The 26,101-nt window shown below is 32.4% G+C and overlaps 3 protein-coding genes across 3 annotated transcripts; all 3 read right to left on the bottom strand.

Moving 5' to 3' along the window:
- Positions 1-1,974: 1,974 nt before the first annotated feature.
- LOC139843463 (stem-specific protein TSJT1-like) lies at positions 1,975-3,307 on the bottom strand. Its single transcript, XM_071833542.1, has 4 exons — positions 3,023-3,307; positions 2,639-2,879; positions 2,427-2,547; positions 1,975-2,338 (listed from the first exon to the last, which is right to left on the bottom strand). Exons 1-4 carry the CDS (start codon positions 3,235-3,237, stop codon positions 2,145-2,147), a joined length of 771 nt encoding a protein of 256 aa, XP_071689643.1. The 5' UTR covers positions 3,238-3,307; the 3' UTR covers positions 1,975-2,144.
- An 891-nt stretch (positions 3,308-4,198) lies between these two features.
- On the bottom strand, positions 4,199-24,259 carry LOC139841565 (uncharacterized). The gene is made up of 4 exons (XM_071831779.1): positions 23,803-24,259; positions 23,413-23,708; positions 8,708-9,007; positions 4,199-4,291 (listed from the first exon to the last, which is right to left on the bottom strand). Exons 1-4 carry the CDS (start codon positions 24,257-24,259, stop codon positions 4,199-4,201), a joined length of 1,146 nt encoding a protein of 381 aa, XP_071687880.1.
- A 36-nt stretch (positions 24,260-24,295) lies between these two features.
- LOC139841564 (uncharacterized) lies at positions 24,296-24,982 on the bottom strand. The gene is made up of 2 exons (XM_071831778.1): positions 24,766-24,982; positions 24,296-24,660 (listed from the first exon to the last, which is right to left on the bottom strand). The coding sequence occupies exons 1-2, from the start codon at positions 24,980-24,982 to the stop codon at positions 24,296-24,298; spliced, it is 582 nt and encodes a 193-aa protein (XP_071687879.1).
- Between the last annotated feature and the right edge of the window lie 1,119 nt (positions 24,983-26,101).

The raw sequence follows: 26,101 nt of genomic DNA, 5'->3' as shown, positions 1-26,101 counted from the left end.
AGAATATCTTTTGCAACATTTGATATCCCACATGGCCTAGTCTAGCATGCCAAATAGCTCTGTTGTCGGTTTGACTTGTTTTCTTCACATAAGCCTCACCTGCGGACAACACAAACAAAGAACCTTTCTTTTCTCCCGTGAAAAGAACATCACCCACAATCTCCTTGACATTCTCAAGGACTTTCACATCCGTTGGACCAAAAAGAACATATTTTCCAGATTCGGTAATTTGAGGTATTGAAACTAGATTATTGGTCAATTTAGGAACAAGATAAACATCTTTCAAAGTAAAAGTATTTTTATTAACATCAATAATAGCATTACCTTCCTTTTTAACCGGATGAGTTGAGTGGTCAGCCGTGATTACAACTCGATTTTGATTGTGATCTCTAACGTCATGAAGAAGAGTTCCATCACCGGTCACATGATGAGAGCAACCTGAATCAATAATCCATTGATTCTTCTTAACAACTGTATCAACGGTAAAACATTGCTCCCATTTGACTTCATCATCATCGTTGCTTGAACAAGCCACGTTTGCTTTTGTGACTTTAGAACGACAATATCTCTTGATGTGACCAACCTTCCCGCACTTGTAACATGTGGGAGGTTTCTTCTCATAGTTACTTTTGTAACTAGTTTGCTCTTCTTCTTTTTCTTTGCTAGAAGAACTTTTCTTGAAGTTCTTCCCTTTTGAAAACAATACCGCATCATTTTCAAATCCTTTAGCCATTTGCTTGGCCAAAGCTTCTTGATTAGAGAGTAAATTCTCTAATTCTTCAACTGAAGGTTGAGTAGCCCACCCCTGAATAGAGGTTATGAACGGAACATACTCTTTCTTCAAACCGCGAATTAAATATCTTCGCAACCGAGATTCACTGATTTTCTCGTTTGTATCAATCTCTGAAATTTCAGAACAAAGAGTTTTGACTCGTAAAAAATATTCAGAAACTGACATACCTTCTTGTCTTGAGATTGCTAACTCATTTTCCAAGAATTGCAACCGTGCGGTATTCTTTTTGGTAAAGAGTTTCTCAAGAGTATCCCAAACCTCCTTTGGCGAGTTAAGATCACGAACGTGTTCTATGAACTCTTTGCTAATTGATGTCCTCAACGCAAAGAGAGCCTTCCCACACTTGATCTTCCATTTTCTTCATGACTCGCCTTGCTCAAGAGTTTCTACGGGAATTATGGCATCACTTCCAGCCACAAGTTCCCATAGGTCTTAACCTTGGAGATAAGCTTCCATACACATCTTCCAATACTTGTAGTTGTTACCTACAAGTCTTTCCATGCCGTTGATCATACCACCGTTGTTTACATTTGAAACTTCCATTTTTGATAGCAAGAATTTAGCTTTGTAACTTTGAGTATTTGCACACAAAGTTTAATTTTAAAACCAAGCTCTAGATACCATATGAAAACTATAATATTGCTATGAATGAGAAGTGTTGTAAACAAATACGTAACAAAGAGAATGTAAACTGATTTGTGTTTGGATTGCTTTTTCAAGTGATCACAACACTTACTTAAATACAGGAGAATAACAAACATAATCATACAATCAAAGTTTAAACAAATCACACCAAATAAGCCACCAATCAATGATGGATTACACCTAATAAACACTATGATTAAAGTCATAAAACATGGCCAAAAATCAGCCACTAATAAAGCAAAAGAACACACAAGGCTATAATTTTAGGAGTGGGAAAGTTGATGAGTTACCAACTTGCTTTTAGTGACTTTAAGTTTGTACCAATATTTTAATAGATACATCTAACAAATCCATGTCATAACTTCATGATATTTATCGCATGAGAAAGGATAATAGGATAATGATGACATATTCCTATCAAAACTAATAAATTCACACAAAAAATATATATACATTAGTGATTACAAATTGTTAATGCATAGATCTATGACGTGGAAATATCATCATATCATCTCATTAAAAAGAGGCAGCTTAAAGATTAGAACTACTATTTACCATTAAGACATTCAAAACATATTGAAAGTAGGATAGTATATCAATTTCAAGGGACTTTCAAAAGTCAAATTTACAATCCCAACAAGTAAAACAAAAAAAGAATAAAATAAAACAGAAGGAACTACACAAAACAAGATTCATGGTTCATGGTTCATGCCCCTTGGCCCCAAGTAGCCCAATTAGCTTCACTACCAACTCTTGGCATTGTTTGTGTCTTTGAATATATATCAACTTTAAATGTAGCACCACACATTGCTCCTTCACTATCAATTCTTGAAATTGCCTTCATTTTGTTCTTTGGATGCTCAAAGCTCATTAGTCCACTTTCTGTATGGTACAAGCACCCTAAACAAATTGTACACATATATTAATTAGTCCATTGATCACGCACCTTATGCAAAACGACAATTTCAACACTCAATGTAATCCTTACCAGTTGGAAAAGGAGCAAATGACTTTGAGCAGCTAGACTTTATGACTCCCAAATTGTCAGAAATTACTACAGAGCCATCAGCTGATATACCCCAATAAAGCTTCACTCCACCATCAGCACCCTATTGATTAATTAATATTAATTAATCACAGTTAATGTAATTAATGTTTATTTCTGAAAACTTAATGGTCAGATAATTTGTGAAAACTTACAAGTGATACAAAAACAGTTTTAGCCTTGAGATCATAAAGTATGAAACCAAAACTACCATCAAGATCCTTGAGGACGGAATGGGCTGGGTATGGACCGCGGTCCCGGAGGGTTTTGTAGGCTTGGATCACAAACATTGGCTCATTAGCTAACTTGGTTAGCCCATATTGCTTGTTAAGGGTGCACAAGTTGTCTAAACTCCCCAAGAATATGCAGTATATGTCATCCATGCTACAAAACAACCTACAAGAAACATTCAACATGTCATCAAAATGCAAAAAATAATGATAAAATTCCCTTTTCAGAATCTTATAATAATCTAAAACTATGAAGGTGAAAAATTAATGTGATATCTTGAGAAAATAAATAAAGTTATGGTTTTTTACCTTTGTTGGGACAATTGGGAATGAGAAGAAGGATCAAAGGCCAAAGAAACATCATTTCCAAAAGAGAATGAAAATGCATTCGCATTTGAATTCAAGAATTGTTTCAAAGGATCTTGATCTTGATCTTGGTCTTGATCATGCTTTTTGTTGAATGAAGCAGGGCTATTGAGTTCTTTTGGTGCACTCACAACTCCTTTCTTGAAAATACCCAACATTTTTCTTGAAATAAAACACACAAAAATAGATGTAAAAGATCGATTTAATTTGCAGAGAGAATTGAATGAATTGTGGATGTTTAAGTGTTTGCATTAGCAATGAATATTTATAGTTACATTTGGTAGAATTGGAGAGGGTGGTGTGACTTTAAGGTAGTGTAGCCGATGTGGCAACATTATCCAAAACTAAACAATTAAAATGGATAAACTTATGATGTGAAAGAGATTGTAGTTCCTAATAATTAGGGAGACGATTATTTTTCTAGATTTAATACCATATCTTAATCCTAATATCTTATTATATCTTAGTATCTTAATTCATTCAAAATATCCCACGCTAACCAATCGAATGTGGTGGTACAGAAATTTATTTAATATTAGTTAACTTTTGGATGAATGGAAAGAAAAAAAATTAAAAAACGGATAAGATTTTTCAAGAATGAAAAAGTGTATTTTACTCAAATGTATATGATTTTGTAAACATTTTTTTCATTTCTCTGACCAACTAGATATTAACTTTTGATGAGCCTTGAACTTAATAAACCTTTGAGAACATCACAACCCAATCACTATAATGCATTTAACTTCATAATAAATTAGTAATATCCAAATATAATAATTATAATACATTATTCTAAGACGATAAGATCACCTCCCTAGTTGAAATGATAAATAACATCAGTATATGGTTAGAAAAAGAAAAAATTGGTCGCTATGAATGGTAATCCAATCCAAAATAAAAAATAAAATTAGACATTAAGGAGATAAGATACCCAATTACTCCGTATAAAAATAAAAATAAATATAAATATATTAATGACTTAATTACACGGATGGTACTTGTGGTCTGTCAAATCTTGCAAGTTTAGTCACTATGATTTTTTTCTTACAAAAATAGTCACTGTGGTTTCAAAATGTTACACATTTAGTCACTCACACTGACAGACGTTAACTTTGTCCGTTAAATGTCAGTCACATGCCAAACATGAGAGGGCATTTTAGGTATTATACCAATTCCTTTGTCACTTTCTTCATTCCCTTCATCTTCAAAAACCTGCAAATGCAACTAAAAACTCAATACAAAATAAATCAAGATTAAAAATCTAACTAAATCCAAATCAAAAACAATTTTCTAACAAATTAAAGTACACCATCGAGTAGATCAAGAGCATTGAAACATTGAAAAAAAATAAAATGAACCCCAAATAAATTAATGCTAGTGAAACTATACACACAAAAAAAATCAAAATAAAACCATAATAAAACACTAAATAAATTTTTTTTTATCATTATAAGCCTGAAACTAAATCGAGATAAACTCAAAATTATGTTCAAATGCAATTTCATCAAAATCACGTCACTTTCATAGCAATTAAATTTCTAATAAGTCAAAAACAAAATATCTGTACATAACAAAATATTAAATTGCAACATTTATATTTTTGATTTCTTGATTTTGATGACTCCATTTCATATAAATCGAACGAAGATCTAGATCTGCATCTGTGGTGGCCGATGTTATCCCCGCCGAAGACGGAAAGCACAATCGGACCCCGACTATGGTTGCCGACACCACTTTAAATCGAACGAAGATCCTGGATCTGTGTTTCTTGCTATAACGATGAACACGATGTAATACCAACGATTTAATTTTTGAACTCTGAATATGAACACGATGAACACAATGAACATGATGAACATCAATTTTGGAGACGGGGTTTGAATTCAAGTTTCAAGAACATCACTTCCGGCGATCAAAGAACGATTAGTGGCGGAACATTACTTCCATTCCACCGATTCCGGTTCATCATGGATCCGTTTTTAGATCTGGAACTCCGGTTCATCATGGTTTTGTTTTCAGATCTGGAACTCGTCTTCATGATTAACACAATCACAACAATTCCAATTATAATTCAAAAACGAAGCTGACGATTAGTATACAAAGATGGTTGTGGGTTTCATACACAAGGATGTCTTCATAAAGTACCTTCGCTACCAGAATGACAAATAAAATGTTATATGTAATTGGTTTTCATTGTGATGAGACAAAGTCAGCTCATGAACAAATACTTTTAATAGTTTCAATCTTTTGGTGAGGAGGTTTGATTAAATTGAAGGGTTATATTTTGGGGTAGGAGATGCAAATGCAACACCATAATGTTAAAAGGAAAAATCTGTTTATTAAATTTAGGTGGACAGTAAGAACAAAAAGACTAAAATACCTTCACATGAGTGACTAAACATGTAATATTTTGAAATTACAGTGACTAAAATTACAAGAAAAAAACTATAGTAACCAAAACTGCAAAATTTGACAAATCACAGTAACTATCTGTATAATTAAGTCTATATTAATTTATTATTTAAACAGATATAATACGCTTTTTATTACTCCGTACTACTTTTTCAAGGGTGTGGTGAACGTGGGTCCTGGAAAAACTGATTGGTCCACATGCGCATCTGACTGTGATCCAACTCAATATATTCATCCTCATCTCATTTTATTGATTTATTTATTCTTTGCAGGTACGATAAATCAGCCGTTGTTTTCTGGATATATAAGTTTCAACAAATAACTAAATAAAATTAAAAAATAATATATTATATAGTAAAATTCCCGAGGCAATCGTATGTTCAATTTTATTTACATATCTGAATGGACGACTGAACTGCAACATACATAATTTAACATTGTTAACACTTTTTATAAATTTATATAATGCAACTTTGTTTGTTATTTCGAACCTTAGATCTGAGTTCAAGAAGATAAAAGGGGATCAGGGTATTTTCATGTTTTAAATAATGGTTTTTTTAATATTAAGCCTTAGAGCTATATACTTAAAGAGAAATTTTCAAACTTTAATTATGGTACATTAAAAGTAGTGGGGTAATTACTTGAAGTAGTTTTTTCAAATGTACAAAAACTTATGCATGTCTTAAATTCTTAAGCATAGCCCTAAGGATTATGTTTAGAAAAACCCAATAAATAAATACATATGATCATATAAATAATTACCAGTTTACCACGTCTTTATACACATAAATACATATGATCATAAATTGATATATTCATATGTTCATAGATTCATGTTCTAAGAGAGCATTATACCTTTAATGTATTATGAACATATCCGTAATGATAGTAGCTAACCTCAAAATGAGGTGATGACGCTCCTATTTATATTGTTCTAGAATCTAGTGTGGCGCGCCCTTTATCCATGTGGTATCTTACATTTTGGTACGCGCATCAATATTACGCATGAACATATTGCTCAAGTACATATGCACAACTTCACATATGATCAAGTCCCCCATTTTGAGATGTTAAAGCAATAACTTTAATAAGTCAAACTCTTTTTTAAAAATAGTGAGTACTCTGGCACTTTTTGTGTTAAAAATTGTCAATAATTTTCATTGGAATCTGTGGCGGATCTTGAACACGATTATTGGAGGGGACAATGATATATTGTAGAAAATGTTATTTACTATTATTTAATTATAGAAAAAAATTCACAATTACCATATAATATTAGTTTTTAATCATGAATAAAGATTCATAATTGACATATGATATGTATCAAAAAATTAGATTATCGTAACATAGATAACCTATATAAACAATAAACTAAGAGTATTAAAAGTTACGATCAAGGCCAAAGATTAATATTTGATTCTATATTACTTCAACAATATTTAGTTTAAATTTTAGTTTTCACATACATTATGCATGTTAATTAGCAATATAGATGTATGAAAAATAGTTGAAAAGAAAAAAGGTTGGAAAAGGATCAAGGCCAAAGATTAATATTTGATTCTATATTACTTCAACAATATTTAGTTTAAATTTTAGTTTTCACATACATTATGCATGTTAATTAGCAATATAGATGTATGAAAAATAGTTGAAAAGAAAAAAGGTTGGAAAAGGAAATCGAACTTGGGCATCCTTGAATATAAGGTTAGTTAAGAAACCAGCCAAGGTTAGTTAAGAAACCAGCCAACCAAGCTAGAAAGTATGAACATATATCAAATATATAACACTATAACCGAATCTTTTGGGGGAACCTTGGCCCACCCATACCCCGTTATGATCCGTTTTTGCTTGAAACGCACATTTGTTTCATTTTTTTCATTTGTCTCATTGTACTTTTTGGAAGATAACTTTCATCGTTTTGATGAAGTTATTGATTTCTAATACATATCTTCTTCGCCGTTTAAAAAAAAAAAAAAAAATTTGTTTTGTAATCATTACCATAATTATTGTTTCATAAATTTGCGTGCCGATTGACTATGTAATGTGCTAAATCGGGTTATATAATTTAAATAACAAGAATATATCAAATTCGACTATTACATAATTACACTCGAGTGTACTTGAGCATGCAATAATATAGAATTGATAAATCCGGGTTTCGTTCTTATGAATAGCAACTAGCAATTAATCCTAATGACTAATAACATGCAACTTTTAAATTATCAAAAAAGCAATAAATCAGGTGGAGTTTCATTTAACGATCGAAATGTCAAAGACAAGAATTAAATTAATAATACTTGAAAACAAAATCAGACAATTAATTCAGAGCAAACAACCAATATCAAACGCATATGTTTACTTAGACAGTTTTCACTTCATATGTTGGGATTTTGGATAAATGGACAATCTCATTTCATGTGTGTGATCAGAAATCTACTCATGCAATCAAGACGCAACTACAGTAATTAGCATGAAAAGATGTCACTCAATCTTATACTAATCAATGTGATAGGCCGTTCATAAATTTTAAATTACTACTCAACTGAATTATTAACCTAGAACATGACGTTGTACCGGTGCAGTCACCAATAATTGCACTAATTGGTTGTCACAACAATTCACACTTTCTAGTTTCTTTAATTAATCAACATCTACTAATTGTCAGATAGCATGCAAACACTATTGTCACTTTGTTATGAATCATTATTCCTATCTTATGAGTTGTCAATTCAATCACATAAGAATAATAAGCAGATATTGTTTTCAATAGAAATAACAAGTAGATAACAAAGGATTGATTGATTTATTGATTTACTGAATTTTTAAAACTGGAATTGGTACTTTGTTCATCTTACAAAGTCCCTATATATACATCAAGAGGGCTAACCGACTATAAACTTAAGTACAAAAATAAATCTCCTAATTCTAGAAGGTTTTGCTGTCGTGATCTTCCAGTTGTAGCCTGCTGTTAATGAGGGAAGTGATGACATTGTTCTGATCCCCTAAAAAACTCGAATATTTATTTCCTTTCTAACACTCCCCTGCAAGTTGAATAGTGGAATTTTCGATATTCAACTTGGAGAGTATTTCTCTGAAGAGTCTTCCATTGACGGATTTGGTCAAGATGTCTGCAAGTTAGTCTTTGGATCGGATAGAAGGTAGAGAGATTATTTCAGCTTCGAATTTTTCCTTGATGAAGTGTCTGTCAATTTCTACATGTTTGGTTCGATCGTGTTGAATTGGATTTTTTGATATAGCTATTGCTGCTTCATTATTACACATGATCTTGATAGCGTCAATAGGAGGAAACTCAATCTCTGTCAAGAGTTTCTTAATCCATATAGCTTCAGTAACACCTTTCGCAATCCCTCTAAATTCAGCTTCGGCACTTGATAAGGCTACAACCTTTTGTTTCTTGCTTCTCCATGTGACCAAATTACCTCCGATGAGAGCAAAGTACTCGGATGTTAATTTCTTATCTCTGTTTTCTCCCCCGTACCCTAAATCAGTGTATATCTATGTTTATAAGTGATTGTTTTTGCTGAATAAAACTGCGTCTCCACCTGTTCCTTTTAGATATTTGATTATTCTCCATACAGCTTCCATATGCTAATGTTGAGATTGATGCATATTTTTGAAACGCCCCGTTCATATCGATTATAAACGATTCATAATAGTTGATTACATCGCGAGGTACTTGACCTCTATATGATACATTTTACAAATATTGCATTCGTTTTTAAAAGACAATATTTCATTTCATCGACAGTTGACGGCATGCATACCATTTCATAATATATCCAACTATAATTGATTTAATAATAATCTTGATGAACTCAATGACTCGAATGCAACATCTTTTGAAATATGTCATGAATGACTCCAAGTAATATCTCTAAAATGAACAAATGCACAGCGGAAGATTTCTTTAATACCAGAGAATAAACATGCTTTCAAGTGTCAACTAAAAGGTTGGTGAGTTCATTAGTTTATCATAATCAATCATTTCCATAATTTTAATAGAACACAAGATTTCATTTTTCATTTTCATAAACATACATCTCATATCAGGCATTTCGCAAACTGCATAGAGATAAAAATCATTCATATGGTGAACACCTGGTAACCGACCTTAACAAGATGCATATAGAATATCCCCATCATTCTGGGACTCCCTTCGGACATGATAAATTCGAAGTACTAAAGCATCCGGTACTTTGGATGGGGCTTGTTGGGCCCAATAGATATATCTTTAGGATTCACGTCAATTAGGGTGTCTGTTCCCTAATTCTTAGATTACCAGACTAAAAAGGGGCATATTCGGTTTAATAATCCAGCCATAGAATGTAGTTTTAAGTACTTGTGTCTATTTCGTAAAACAGTTATAAAAGCGCATGTATTCTCAGTCCCAAAAATATATATTGCAAAATCATTTAAAAAGGGAGCAAATGAAACTCACAATACTGTATTTTGTAGTAAAAATACATATGACGATATTGAACAATGCATGATTGGCCTCGAATTCACGAATCTATATCATTTATATTTATTAAAACATAGAATCGAAATCGAACAATTTCATTTATTATAACTTTATATATTATTTATTTAATTTGTAGATATATTTAAAAATGATTATATATATATATATATATATATATATATATATATATATATATACCTAATTTGTTTTATATGAATATTTATATAAAATATAATATATTCATACTTATATGTAATATTACTTATACGTATATTTTTATATACATAAAAATATAGTAATTAAAAGTTGTAATTGATTATGATGATAATATTAATAATAACATTACTTATAATAATAATTATAACAAGAATTATAGTAATAATAATAGTGATATTAATAATAATACTTGTAACAATATTGATTTTATAGTTACTGATAGTCATGATACTGATTTTAATACTTACATAATAATAATACTCGTGATAATAATATTACTTATGTCAATATTAACACTTCTATTATTTATAAAAAGATATTAATACTAATATTTACGAAAATGATAATAATTTATATTACTTTCATAATAATAATAATAATAATAAACATATTCATGATAATAATATTAAAGTTTTAAATTTAATTGTAATGTCATAATTAATACTTATAATAATAATAATAATAATAATAATAATAATAATAATAATAATAATAATAATAATAATAGATATAATACTAATAATAACTATATTGATAATTATAATAATTAACAATAATAATAATAAAAATAAAGGAACTTGTGTATACCCTTAAAAACTTTTAGTAAAAAGAAGTGCTCCAGACGGGACTCGAAACCAAGACCTCTCAGATAATGCAAACACTCTCAACCATCGATCCATGCTTTTTTCTGTTTCATATACAACCTATTTTTATTTACTTTATTACTTCTGTTTCTCCTACTTCTTTCTCCAAGTACTCACAGCAAGCCTAATTATCTTCATCAAAAACGTAATCCTATTCCTCAATCTTAAACTTTTCGGCCCAAGGAAAAATCATAGCAATCCAATATCCAAAATCGTTGGCCCAATATCAATTCACAGCCCAATTCACTTAATTGTTAAGTAATCCTCTTAACTTACTCCTTGATCCAGTAATAATATTAAATCGTAATTGTGGCATAATCGAATAATCTGTAGGGTTTAAACTAATAAAATAAAATCATAGTGGCAGACAGCAATTGACAGGAACTTCGTTGCATCTTCGATCACCATTCATCATTCCCATTTATATATTTATTTTTGTGGGTTCACATAATTATAGAAATATCAATTCACCGTAAAAAAAATCAAAGCAATAACAGCTGTAGCTGCAGCCTGTTTACGAGGTTATTTAGTGTAGCTGTAAACAGAAACAGATTGGATGATGGCGGTTTATGACGATGGTTTGTGATGTTGTTTGCCAGACAGAAACGAGGGACAAAAACAGCAGTAATAGGTATGTCAAGATCATCACTATAAATCGTCATTATTTATCTTTTTCCTCCTCATCCTTGTTTAACCGTAAAAAAAACAGAATTAGAGACAAAAAAAACGTGTACTAGCAGTAGTTTTCTAAAGGTTTCGATTGTGGGTTTTGGTTTGAACATGATCGAACAGGTAATCCAACAAGAAAGGTTTTGGGTTGCAATAGCAAATCAGATACCTTTTAATTTGAATAGCCGTTATCGAAATCAAAGTAGAAGGTTAGTCGTTTCATCATGATTATCTTTATTCTATCTTTACAGCTCACCTTCATCATCTATGTAATCATCATCAAACACAATCATTATCATCAATAGATCTTCTTCTTGTCACAGAATCATTATCATTATCACAGGTAAACAAGATAGTGACAGTAATATAAATGATTTTGATTGCGAGGGTTTTTCTTGGATAAAGATAGGGGAGGGAGAGAGAGAGAGAGAGAGAGAGAGAGAGAGAGAGGGAGAGAGCAGGTGGTTATGGTTATTTGGGTTTGATTGCTCCAAACAGGAGACTGATGCAGTTTATATGATGTTACAGTGAACGAAAACCCAACAAGTGTGCAGCAGTTTAAAATGGTGGTTTACGTTTGCAGGGAGAGAAAGAGTTAGTGAGAGAGGAAGATTAGGGTGGTTCTTGGTGACTGGGTGGTGATGTAGGATGTCGGTGGTAGAAGGTAGTGATGAGGAAATGGTGCATCGTGGTGTTTGTGCGTGTATTGTTGTGGTTGAATTTTTGAGAAAGTACCAACTTTTATGCATGGAGCACAACTAATGATATTGATTGGTTGTTATTGTAGTAGTTGGTTCTACTTGTGTCTTAGACAGAAAAGAAAAGAAAAGAACAATAGAAGAAAAGTGAGTTTAGATGGTGATGATTGAAATGTGGTGGAGTTGAATCAAATGCTTATGTATGTATATAGTATTTGCATTCTCAAAATATTAATAATATCTTAGAAACACAGAAAGTGAAATGAAACGGAAAATGTAATCAATCAATTAAACACAGTGATTCAATTAGATTTCAATTAAGCACAGTGAATTGTAATAGTATAGCAGCCTTTCTTATTTGGGTTTAGTTATCGACATAATAATATACATATATATAATTTATATTAATTTTAAAAAAAATCTCCATTGTTTCTCCTCAATCATGTGTGTGAATTATTAAATATATATATGACAGTGTACTGTCCCCTGAGAATACAAGTAATATTTAGTGGATGGTGTGTTGTGTGTCTTTAAGTTATGCATGTGTATATATATTTTATATATATAATAAATCAGTTGAAGACAATGAACATATTACATCCTACAATATTTCAAATTATATTCCCAATTATAATATATATATATATATATATATATATATATATATATATATATATATATATATATATATATATATATACATATATATATACAAATAGTTGTTCGTGAATCGTCGGAAATTGATCGAGGTTAAATGAATATGAAAACAGTTCAAAATTTTTGAGACGCAACATAACGGACTTTGCTTATCGTGTCGAAATCATATAGAGATTAAGTTTAAATTTGATCGGAAATTTCCGGGTCGTCACAGTACCTACCCGTTAAAGAAATTTCGTCCCGAAATTTGATCGAGATGGTCTTGGCTAACATTAAAAATGTTTTTATGACAAATATGAGTTGATAAATAGAGTTTTATCCTCATTGAGTAATATGGATAGAACAATTCGATTATTCAAAAAGTACGAATGAAGCTATCACAAAAGAGTGAAATGAATAAATGCAGATTCGTCTTGTCTGGTGACGTAGTCACGATTGATTTCTGGAAATCAAGGAATTTAGAGGAAATCTTCGTAATAAGATTTGGTTCTTCGATAGTTAAGGTAATTAGGATCTTCTTTGGTAAATGCGATAATCTATTTTGATTGTTCTGTCGGAAATTTCACTATAAATCTACTCCCCTAGTTTCCTTTATATTTTGGAGTTTCATAATTTTGTTTTCTCTTCTCGTCTTGAAGTCAAGCGAATACTGGTCCAGAATTCGTAGGTATGAAGTTTTGAAAGAACATGACTAATATTCTAAGAGAGAAATTGTAATAGCACGATCTTGATTGGTTAAATTACCAGCATTTATGAGAAAAGATAGAATTATCAAGAAAATATGTTCCTGATATGTTTAGAGATTAGATAGAATGTAAGAGTCGTGTAATATGTCACATGATGACGTTATGGTCTATGAATCATCACGTTCCATTAGAAACTCAGCTTGACTTACTGTAATATAATCACGTTGATCAAGTGTCATTATATTATACTAACTCATGCTTCAGTTCCCAACACTACTTCAATAACATTCATATTTTAAATTCGAATCTTTCAGAATTTAGAAACTAAACTAGTTTCCTTTCTGGCGTAACATTGATATCGCGAAGAGATAAATGATTTCAGATAAGAATAGTTATGAAAATATATTCAGAAATATCGAGGATATTTATAATGAAAGATACGATGATATCTTAGAATTTCTAATATCGAAGGATGATGAAGAAGATTTGTCCGTAAAGGTTTAGAGTCAGGAGCAAGGTATTCGTTAATGACTTCAGCAGATACTGAATTATTTGGATTCTTTGAAGGCAGGTTTAGTCTTTGTGATTTGTCCATAGCCTCCTTCATGGTTTGCTCAATTCGTTTTTTCAGTACCAAATTTTCTATCGAGCGTTCCCAACATTCCATTCTTTATTATCAAACTTTTGGCCGTTTAGACCATCTACGATTTTGCTGTTTCCTCTGCATTTAATGCTACCATATCTGAATCATCGGTTATCAATCCGAGGTGGTTTCAAGAGAATTGTGTTTTTAGATGATTAAACGCCGATGGTAATATGGTGGAATATAAAAGGTTCCCCGGTAACAATAAAAGAGCATGCATATATATCAAAGTTATAATAAGGTTATTTCGAACGAAAATTCGAAGTTGATTTGCTGGAGCTATGACAAAATTGACTAATTTGGAGAGGAATTGTTAAATTATTTTCAGTAATAACAACGCAAAAGGAGGCATAACAGATACTTGTTAACGTTTACTCAGTTTCCAAGAGTTTTTCAGGTGCATAACTATGTGCATAAATCTTTCCTTCCGTAGATGAAGTGCGGTTGGTTCATCCTCTCAATTGAGGTGTTTTCAAGAATTATGAAAGGTTTGAACGCAGATTGTAATTGTCAAAATACAAATGAGGTTTAAGATGAAATCAAGTGGCAAACTTGAAGAATTGTTTAGTTTCATATGTTATAATCAATATTTTAATTCATTTTAATTGTCCAATGTTGGTAGTCCTCAATTGATAGTCCACAGTTAGTAGTTCAATAATTCATATATAGTTTAATATATTATATTCGAATTAATTAATACGTGTCGTGACCCATTGTATACATGTCTCAGACTCAATCACAACTCAAAGTATATATATTATTATAGAATCAACCTCAACCTTGTATAGCTAACTCGATCATTACTGCATATAGAGTGTCTATGGTTATTCCAAATAATATATATAGATGCGTCGATATGATATGTCAAAACATTGTATACGTGTCCCTATATTTAAAATGCGTAAATAACAGTATTTAAATGACGATAAATAAAGTGCTTAAAATAAATAACAGAAATTAAATGACGATAAATAAAATTGCGAGAATATAAATTGCGATAAATAACTTGTAATAACGAATTAACAGTTAGCTAGGAACAGTTAGCTAGGATTTTGTTAGCGTGGATTCTTAACAAAATTTTCTCATGGTTAATTTGTTTGTTTCTAACAAATTTTATTTTTTGTCCAATGTTTTCTTCATTATGCCACTTGTTGAATTCTAATAGATCAAAATCCAAATATGAAATTGAATGAAAAGGGTTATTCTGTGGTGAACGGATACGTATATCGGTGGTTGTAAATAGGATAGTAAATGACTGTTGAATTAGATTTGAAAGAATGTACAGTGTACTAATTAATGTGAAATCTAAATATTCCTCGGGTATTACCTACCCGTTAAAATATTTTCACCATTAACAGTTTGTACGAAAGAATTTTTAATTACAATCTTTATGAAAATATATATACACATATATTTTCTTCAGATGTAATCATGGATTTAATGAGTCAATATGATATTAAACTCATTTGATTTACCGTTAGAACAAGAATATATAATCTCTAAAATATTAGAGTTTACATAATCGCCATATCGAACGAAGATAAATGATGTAGAATGATTCGCAGATTGATGATTATGCTCGAGGTACATAATGAGATGTTGAGTTGTGTGATGTTGAACTTGGGTTGTTGGTGGTACTGGTATTGATGTTGGTCCTGATGATGTTGCTGAAACTGGTAAATTTTGCATCATATTCTCCAAAGTTACTACCCGAGCGCGAAATTCGTTGACTTCTTCTATTATTCCGAGATGATTGTCGGTTGGAACGAGCGGATGAATAAGGTTTAGAATTTTAGATAGAACATAATCGTGACGAGCTACCCTAAAATGAGGATGAAATTGGTGTTTTGGATAGGTTCGTCGGTAAGTGCATCAGGTTCTTCGCCAAGAGGTGAATTCGGTTGGTGGAAGGGATCGCCTTCTTCTCGTCTCCATTGATTAGGTCGATCAAAAACCCATCAGATGAATTGGGGATGGCTGATTGGTTGATTTATTCTGGTGACACTGCTTTTGGTGCTTAGGTGAAACTCCATATCGGAATAGCTGTCGGAATTCGAGGGACTTGAACTAGTTGAGGGATTCATCTCGTATGATCAGATGAAGGATTTTCGATAAGAAATAGATTATAGGATGTAGATTAGTACCCTGCAATACATATTTTACATATGCAGATATAATACTAAAATCACATAAATTACGGAGGAATCTACGGAAGCTGTCAGACAAAGGTAACAATAACAGATACGCTAAGATATGAATTTATCTATACACTATCTATGCAATAGAGGCAGTAAGGCGTGTCTAGACTTTAAGGATGATAAGCAAATAATTTTTGACACGAAATGATAAGCAAAACTTTTGACATGCAGACACGGTCGAAGTTCAGACCCACTAATGTGTCATACCCCTTCCTAATCCATCTGGACGAAGTCACCAACATCTGGTCCCATTGCGATGATCGACTCCAAGTAATATCTTTAAAATGAGCAAATGCACAGCGGAAGATTTCTTTCATACCTGCGAATAAACATGCTTTAAAGTGTCAACCAAAAGGTTGGTGAGTTCATAAGTTTATCGTAAACAATAAAATTCATCATTTTGATAGACCACAAGATTTAAATGATGCATGGTACAAATGGGCCCGAATCCTATACCCACCTGTAATGTACATGCGATATCTTTTAAATACAATACACATTTCTCGTGTACGAAATCATCTTTCGTAAATCTTAGTAACCGTACACATATCTCGTGCACAAAAAATAACATACACATAACCTGTGTATAAAATCATTCTCTCGATACATAACATACACTTTTCATTTCTTTCATAGCTTGGCTTGGTAACCGACCTTAACATATAATGCGCATAATAATATCCCCAAAACAGAACATCTCGTCTGTATAATAATCATATAAACTTCGAAGTACTAAACACCACGCCCACTAGCCCTTCCGTCTAGTGAACATTCTGGGTGGGGGTGTTAAACCCGGTAGCTACCTTTAGGATTCGCGTCAATTAGGCGTGCACTAATTCTCAAAATTAGTGATGTTCCCTAATTCTTAGGTTACCAAGCAATAATAATTAGGGGAAAATATTCATATCAATTGTGGCAATTATCACGTCCACATAATTCAATGGTGGCAATTATCACGTCCACATAATTCATTCGAGGAATGTTTTGCTTGTGTCTATCTCGTCAAACATTTATAAAAGCATTTCATGTATTCACAGTTCAAAATATATTTCAAAGACATTTAATAAAGCAGTTGTAAAAATAGTGCATGTATTCTCAGTCCCAAAAATATAAAGAGTAAAAGGGAGCAAATGAACTCACAATGCTGTATTTTGTAGTAAAAATACATATGACGATATTGAATAATGCAGGGTTGGCCTCGGATTCACGAACCTATAACAGTTATATATATTAAAACATATAATAACATTTAGACAAGTTGATATTATTAATATACTAGTTTTATTAATGATTTATATGTTACCCTAAATAAATATATCAATTATATCTATTTTATATATTTTAATTACATAGTTAATATTTATATATATCGGATTCTTATTAAAGTATTTTAATTAAAACATATATGATATATTAAGATTTATATATAAGGTTATATTAAAATATATTTATATCTTATATGTAATTTAATTAATACAACAACAACAACAACAACAATACCCAATCCCATATGAATAGGGTATGGGGGAGGTGGGATGTAGACAATCCTTCCTCTATCCTAGAATAAAGAGAAATCATTTCTCCACCCTGAGTTAAACACTCACAAGAGCGGAGAAAGTCATCCCTCTCTCTATTCGACGGGTAAAGATATTGCTTTCGAGGGGACCTCCGGCCATAAAAAAATGAGAAAAAAAACTAAAAAATAAATTAAATAAATAGAAAAAAGCATGAAATAAATAGATAAATATATAAAAAATAGTAATAATAAAAAAGAAAATAAAAAAGAAAATAAAATAAAATAAAAAGAGACGCCATGAAAATGGTAGAATCAAATTTTCATGGGTTTTACATCGTGCCTGGAGTTCAATTTAGGCTCTAAGCGGTAGCCAAATCGACAATCAATCGACGCTTGCTAAGCCTCGCTTAATAGAACCGTGTATGAGAGGAGGAAAAAAAAAACTAATAGTAAGAGTATATATATATATATATATATATATATATATATATATATATATATATATATATATAAGGGAACAAGAAGACGTACCTTAGAGAGTAGGGCGAAGCTCCGGACAAAACGAGAGATGCTACAACTAAAAAATAAAAAACATATATGACCGCAAACAAGCCACCCTAAACAGAATAAGACATACAAACCTAGAAACACAGACCAGCAAACATACATACAAACATACATACAAACATACATACAAACATACATACATACATACATACATACATACATACATACATACATACATACATACATACATACATACATACAAGCATACATACAAACATACAAGAAAACGTACGTAACCAAACAAAAAACATGAAAACCTGAAACGTACCCACGAGCATACATACAACCATATAATAATAGACCCACAAACGCATACATACAAACATACATACAGAAACCAACGTAACAAGCCCGCATATACAACAAACGCAAAAAAAAAAAAAATATATATATATATATATATAAATAAATGAGAGTACCTAATACAGCTGTGGCGGGCTCAAGACAAATAGAGAAATGCCACACTAAAAGAAAAAAGGAAAAAGGAAAGGAAAAAGAATAAAGAAAAAGAAAAAGAAAAGAGAAAAAAAAGAAACAAAAATGACCACATACCAACAACCCCAGAAACACACCTAACCAAACATAACTACAAAACATAAACCTACATACATACATCCATACATCCACACATGCATTCATACATACATACATACATAAAACCGTAACTAAAAAAAATTAAAAAAAAATAAAATACAAACATGAAACATACATGCGTACATAAATACATACACACATATACGCATACATTCATACTCACTAACATACCTACAACCTTAAACATACAAAATATAGGAACAGATATAAGCATACTTACAAAGGCATACATACTTCCATACAAAACATACATACAAACAGTCAAAAATATACACCAAGCAAACATAAAAGCACGGAAAAACAACCATAAACATACATACCCAAAACATCCCAACCTAAACATGCAATCATCCAGACCCGAAACCCTAAACATGCAAGCATCTTTACCTGAAACCTTAAACATGCAAACATACATACATAAACCTCCATACATAAGCAAACATTTCAGTACACACAAATATACCCAAACCAAGACGGGATCTTGGTTAAATGCAAAGCGCGAGAATATACAATACAAGAAAATACATACGTACACAACATTCATACGAACATCACTATAAAAGAAGACACATACACACATTCACCCATGCCCACAAAACCACAAGCACCCCTACCCGCATAGATCCTACTCGTCTATTTTAATTCTAGCCCTCCACGCGTTCCTATCAGAAGTCATGTCCTCGGTCAGTAAAAGCTCATTCAAGTCGAGCTTTATCCTATCCTCCCACCTACGTGTGGGTCTACCCCTTCTCCTTACACCATCAACTGTAAGTGCCTCGACTCTCCTAACAGGAGCAGTAAGGGGTCGCCTCCTCACATACCCAAACCATCGAAGTTGTTCTTCTTTTAGCTTGCCGACGATGCTTCTAACTTTCAGGTTCTCCCTAAAAACACTATTTGGAATCATATCCAACATCATCTTACTGCATGTCCACCTAAGCATTCTCATCTCTGCCACCTCCATCCTTCTCTCTTGCGCCTTCGTCATTGGCCAACACTCTGATCCGTATAGCATGGCAGGTCTAATTGCTAGCTTGAAGAATTTCCCTTTCAGCTTTAGGGGGATCTTCCTGTCGCATAAGATGAAATGTCCCGTTCTTATTGATTAAAAACGTTCCATATTAATTGATTTCGTTGCGAGGTTTTGACCTCTATATGAGACGTTTTTCAAAGACTGCATTCATTTTAAAACAAACCATAACCTTTATTTCATTAATAAAGGTTTAAAAAGCTTTACGTAGATTATCAAATAATGATAATCTAAAATATCCTGTTTACACACGACCATTACATAATGGTTTACAATACAAATATGTTACAACAAAATAAGTTTCTTGAATGCAGTTTTTACACAATATCATACAAGCATGGACTCCAAATCTCGTCCTTATTTAAGTATGCGACAGCGGAAGCTCTTAATAATCACCTGAGAATAAACATGCTTAAAGCGTCAACAAAAATGTTGGTGAGTTATAGGTTTAACCTATATATATCAAATCATAATAATAGACCACAAGATTTCATATTTCAATACAAATCCCATACATAGAGATAAAAATCATTCATATGGTGACCACCTGGTAACCGACATTAACAAGATGCATATATAAGAATATCCCCATCATTCCGGGACACCCTTCGGATATGATATAAATTTCGAAGTACTAAAGCATCCGATACTTTAGATGGGGTTTGTTAGGCCCAATAGATCTATCTTTAGGATTCGCGTCAATTAGGGTGTATGTTCCCTAATTCTTAGATTACCAGACTTAATAAAAAGGGGCATATTCGATTTCGATAATTCAACCATAGAATGTAGTTTCACGTACTTGTGTCTATTTTGTAAATCATTTATAAAACCTGCATGTATTCTCATCCCAAAAATATTAGATTTTAAAAGTGGGACTATAACTCACTTTCACAGATTTTTACTTCGTCGGGAAGTAAGACTTGGCCAATGGTTGATTCACGAACCTATAACAATATATACATATATATCAAAGTATGTTCAAAATATATTTACAACACTTTTAATATATTTTGATGTTTTAAGTTTATTAAGTCAGTTGTCCTCGTTAGTAACCTACAACTAGTTGTCCACAGTTAGATGTACAGAAATAAATCGATTAATATTATCTTGAATCAATCCACGACCCAGTGTATACGTATCTCAGTATTGATCACAATTCAAACTATATATATTTTGGAATCAACCTCAACCCTGTATAGCTAACTCCAACATTCACATATAGAGTGTCTATGGTTGTTCCAAAATATATATAGATGTGTCGACATGATAGATCGAAACATTGTATACGTGTCTATGGTATCTCAAGATTACATAATATACAATACAAGTTGATTAAGTTATGGTTGGAATAGATTTGTTACCAATTTTCACGTAGCTAAAATGAGAAAAATTATCCAATCTTGTTTTACCCATAACTTCTTCATTTTAAATCCGTTTTGAGTGAATCAAATTGCTATGGTTTCATATTGAACTATATTTTATGAATCTAAACATAAAAAGTATAGGTTTATAGTCAGAAAAATAAGTTACAAGTCGTTTTTGTAAAGGTAGTCATTTCAGTCGAAAGAACAACGTCTAGATGACCATTTTAGAAAACATACTTCCACTTTGAGTTTAACCATAATTTTTGGATATAGTTTCATATTCATAATAAAAATCATTTTCTCCGAATAACAACTTTTAAATCAAAGTTTATCATAGCTTTTAATTAACTAACCCAAAACAGCCGGCGGTGTTACTACGACGGCGTAAATCCGGTTTTACGGTGTTTTTCGTGTTTCCAGGTTTTAAATCATTAAGTTAGCATATCATATAGATATAGAACATGTGTTTAGTTGATTTTAAAAGTCAAGTTAGAAGGATTAACTTTTGTTTGCGAACAAGTTTAGAATTAACTAAACTATGTTCTAGTGATTACAAGTTTAAACCTTCGAATAAGATAGCTTTATATGTATGAATCAAATGATGTTATGAACATCATTACTACCTTAAGTTCCTTGGATAAACCTACTGGAAAAGAGAAAAATGGATCTAGCTTCAACGGATCCTTGGATGGCTCGAAGTTCTTGAAGCAGAATCATGACACGAAAACAAGTTCAAGTAAGATCATCACTTGAAATAAGATTGTTATAGTTATAGAAGTTGAACCAAAGTTTGAATATGATTATTACCTTGTATTAGAATGATAACCTACTGTAAGAAACAAAGATTTCTTGAGGTTGGATGATCACCTTACAAGATTGGAAGTGAGCTAGCAAACTTGAAAGTATTCTTGATTTTATGTAACTAGAACTTGTAGAATTTATGAAGAACACTTAGAACTTGAAGATAGAACTTGAGAGAGATCAATTAGATGAAGAAAATTGAAGAATGAAAGTCTTTGTAGGTGTTTTTGGTCGTTGGTGTATGGATTAGATATAAAGGATATGTAATTTTGTTTTCATGTAAATAAGTCATGAATGATTACTCATATTTTTGTAATTTTATGAGATATTTCATGCTAGTTGCCAAATGATGGTTCCCACATGTGTTAGGTGACTCACATGGGCTGCTAAGGGTTGATCATTGGAGTATATATAACAATAGTACATACATCTAAAAGCTGTGTATTGTACGAGTACGAATACGGGTGCATACGAGTAGAATTGTTGATGAAACTGAACGAGGATGTAATTGTAAGCATTTTTGTTAAGTAGAAGTATATTTTGATAAGTGTATTGAAGTCTTTCAAAAGTTTATAAATACATATTAAAACACTACATGTATATACATTTTAACTGAGTCATTAAGTCATCGTTAGTCGTTACATGTAAGTGTTGTTTTGAAACCTTTAGGTTAACGATCTTGTTAAATGTTGTTAACCTAATGTTTATAATATCAAATGAGATTTTAAATTATTATATTATCATGATATTATCATGTATGAATATCTCTTAATATGATATATATACATTAAATGTCTTTACAACGATAATCGTTACATATATGTCTCGTTTCAAAATCATTAAGTTAGTAGTCTTGTTTTTACATATGTAGTTCATTGTTAATATACTTAATGATATGTTTACTTATCATAGTATCATGTTAACTATATATATATCCATATATATGTCATCATATAGTTTTTACAAGTTTTAACGTTCGTGAATCACCGGTCAACTTGGGTGGTCAATTGTCTATATGAAACATATTTCAATTAATCAAGTCTTAACAAGTTTGATTGCTTAACATGTTGGAAACATTTAATCATGTAAATATCAATCTCAATTAATATATATAAACATGGAAAAGTTTGGGTCACTACATAAGACTCCAGTCACCGCTCTCCACTTCATCCACCCTACTTTAATACGGTGAGACACGTCTTCATCAATCCTCCCCGATTTGTGGAGCATCGAGCCTAGGTACCTAAAAAAGGTTTTTGGATGCAAGACCTGTTCTCCAATGCAGATGTTCACTCCATCATCTTGTTCATCATTGTTTCTATCGAAATCACATCTAAGATATTCCGTCTTTTGTCTACTAATTTGTAGACCATTACCTTCTAAGGCCATCCTCCATTGCTCTAGTCTTCTATTAAGTTCCTCCTTAGATTCAGAAACAAGCACAATATCATCTGCAAAAATTAAGCACCAAGGGATAATCTCTTGTATCCCTCGAGAAAGCTCATCAAGAATCAAAGCAAAAAAGAAAAGGGCTAAGGGCCGAACCCTGATGCAGGCCAACTTCTATTGGGAAAACTTCGATATTTCCCACCGGCGTTCGGACGCAAGACTTCGCCCCTTCATACATATCCTTAATAGCACTAATGTATCTACTCAGAATACTTCTATCTCTAAGGGTCTTCCAAATCAAATTTCGTGGGACGCAATCGTAGGCCTTTTCCAGGTCTATGAAAACCATCTCAAGGTTCTTTTGCTTTTCTCTATACTTTTCCCTAAGGTTCCTAATAATATGGATAGCCTCTATCGAAGAGCGCCCTGGCATGAAACCAAATTTATTTTCCGAAACATTGGTCACGCGTCTAAGTCTAGAGTCGATCACTCTCTCCCAGAGTTTCATAGTATGACTAAGTAATTTTATACCTCTATAGTTAGTGCAAGTTTGAGCATCCCCTTTGTTCTTATAGATGGGAATAATCTCGCTCACTCTCCATTCCATAGGCATTTTAGAGCTTCGATACGTCTTGTTGAAGAGGCAAGTCTACCACCTAACACCATCATCGCCGAGGCACCGCCACGCCTCAACGGGGATCTGGTCCGGTCCCGCGGCTTTATTTCTCCCCATCTTTCTTAGTGCCGATCTTACTTCCTCTTGGTTGATCATCCCACAATCTAAGTTGTTCCGTGATTGTTCTATATCAGAAGCTTGCTGATCTTCATGACTTTCGGGTCTTCCTCCAGCGAAAAGGGATGAGAAATACCCTTCCCATATTTTTTGAATTTCATCTTCCTTAACTAGGGTTTGACCAGCTTCATTTTTGATAAACTTGATGTTATCTAGGTCCCTGCGCCTTCGCTCCCTAGCTTTGGCTATCCTGTAGATATCATTTGCTCCTTCTTTGGAGTCTAATTTCCTATATAAATCTTCATATTCCTTTTCTTTTACACGGGCTACAGCCTTCTTAGCTTCTCTTTTGGCTTATTTATATCTCTCTTCAACCCTAGTTCTACCTGCCGTAGTCTCATCCCGACAAGTGATGAGATCCCTAAACCTTAGTTGCTTAAGCGCGACTTTGCTTTGAACCTCGTCGCTAAGCCACCATGATTCTCTATCCGACCTATGTCCTCTCGATGTTCCTACTGCCACACCTAAGGCTTCCTTGGCTGCCTCTCTAATGGTGGACGCCAGAAAAGTCCACATCTGATCCGCCTCGTCTTGAGATACCATTTCCACTTCTGCCTCAAGTCTTTCAACAACCAAAGTTTTAAAGGTCTCTGCCTTCTCTCCGTTCAACTTCTTCCATAGGATTTTAGGTTGGATGGGCCTTACGCTCTTGGTGACCCGTCTCTAGAGAACCAAATCCATGACCAACAATCTGTGCTGGGAGGAGCACGTCAAGTCCGTCAGGGCCTTACAGTCCCCACATGTCCTAAGATCCCCTTTGCGAAGCAACAAATAGTCAATCTGGGTACTATTACCTCCGCTATGAAAAGTTGCTAGCTGAGCATTCATCTTCTTGAAGAACAAATTCGCAACAACCAAATCGTGAGCCACAGCAAAATCAAGAATAGAGAGCCCTTCCTCATTTCTTACACCGTACCCAAAGCCCCCATGGGCACCCGGGTAACCCTCGACATTCGTTCCTATATGACCATTTAGATCTCCCCAATAAGTAATCGATGGTCCGAAGGGCACATCCTCACAACCTCGTCTAACGATTCCCAGAAGTGTCTCTTTTCAGCTGCCCCAAGGCCCGCATGCGGCGCGTAAGCACTAATGATCGTGTAGGTCACCTCCTGGATAACTAACCTAACCGACATAATCCTATCGCACCGTCTACTCACATCCACGACATTCTCGTTATAGGGTGGGCCAATAAAAATTCCAACACCGTTTCTAGCAACTCTCGAGCCCGAGAACCACAGCTTGTAGTCCATGATCTTAACCGCCCCTCGACCCTTCCACCTAGTCTCTTGGACACACAAAATGTCCACTTTACGTTTATTAATTAATAATAAATAATAATATTTTATTTTGAAAACAAAATAGTTTGTAATATTAACAAAGGTATTATATATGTGTTAGACACATTTTATGTAAGTAATATATGTTGTAATAATAATAATGATAATAATAATAATAGTAATAATAATAATAATACTTATAATAATAGTGATAATAATAGTACTATAAAAATAAAATGATAATATCTAATACTACTAATAATAATACATATATTAATCATATTAATATTAATAATAATAATAATAATAATAATAATAATAATAATAATAATAATAATAATAATAATAATAATAATAATAACAATAATAATAATAATAATAA

The sequence above is a fragment of the Rutidosis leptorrhynchoides genome, chromosome 4 (genome assembly GCF_046630445.1).
Source record: "Rutidosis leptorrhynchoides isolate AG116_Rl617_1_P2 chromosome 4, CSIRO_AGI_Rlap_v1, whole genome shotgun sequence".
NCBI lineage: Eukaryota > Viridiplantae > Streptophyta > Magnoliopsida > Asterales > Asteraceae > Rutidosis > Rutidosis leptorrhynchoides.
This window is presented reverse-complemented; position numbering and strand designations above follow the sequence as displayed.

Excerpts from the sequence above, each read along its gene's own strand:
- LOC139843463 (XM_071833542.1), bottom strand. The coding sequence starts at position 3,237 with ATGTTGGGTATTTTCAAGAAAGGAGTTGTGAGTGCACCAAAAGAACTC. Across the intron at positions 2,880-3,022 it reads TCCCAATTGTCCCAACAAAG|GTTGTTTTGTAGCATGGATG; the intron begins GTAAAAAACCAT and ends TGTTTCTTGTAG. Across the intron at positions 2,548-2,638 it reads AAACTGTTTTTGTATCACTT|GGTGCTGATGGTGGAGTGAA; the intron begins GTAAGTTTTCAC and ends ATTAATCAATAG.
- LOC139841565 (XM_071831779.1), bottom strand. The coding sequence starts at position 24,259 with ATGCCTATGGAATGGAGAGTGAGCGAGATTATTCCCATCTATAAGAAC. Across the intron at positions 23,709-23,802 it reads AGAAGTTGGCCTGCATCAGG|ATGATATTGTGCTTGTTTCT; the intron begins GTTCGGCCCTTA and ends TAATTTTTGCAG. Across the intron at positions 9,008-23,412 it reads GGTGGATGAAGTGGAGAGCG|ATATACACTGATTTAGGGTA; the intron begins GTGACTGGAGTC and ends TTATAAACATAG.
- LOC139841564 (XM_071831778.1), bottom strand. The coding sequence starts at position 24,982 with ATGGTATCTCAAGACGAGGCGGATCAGATGTGGACTTTTCTGGCGTCC. Across the intron at positions 24,661-24,765 it reads TCGGGATGAGACTACGGCAG|ACTCCAAAGAAGGAGCAAAT; the intron begins GTAGAACTAGGG and ends ATAGGAAATTAG.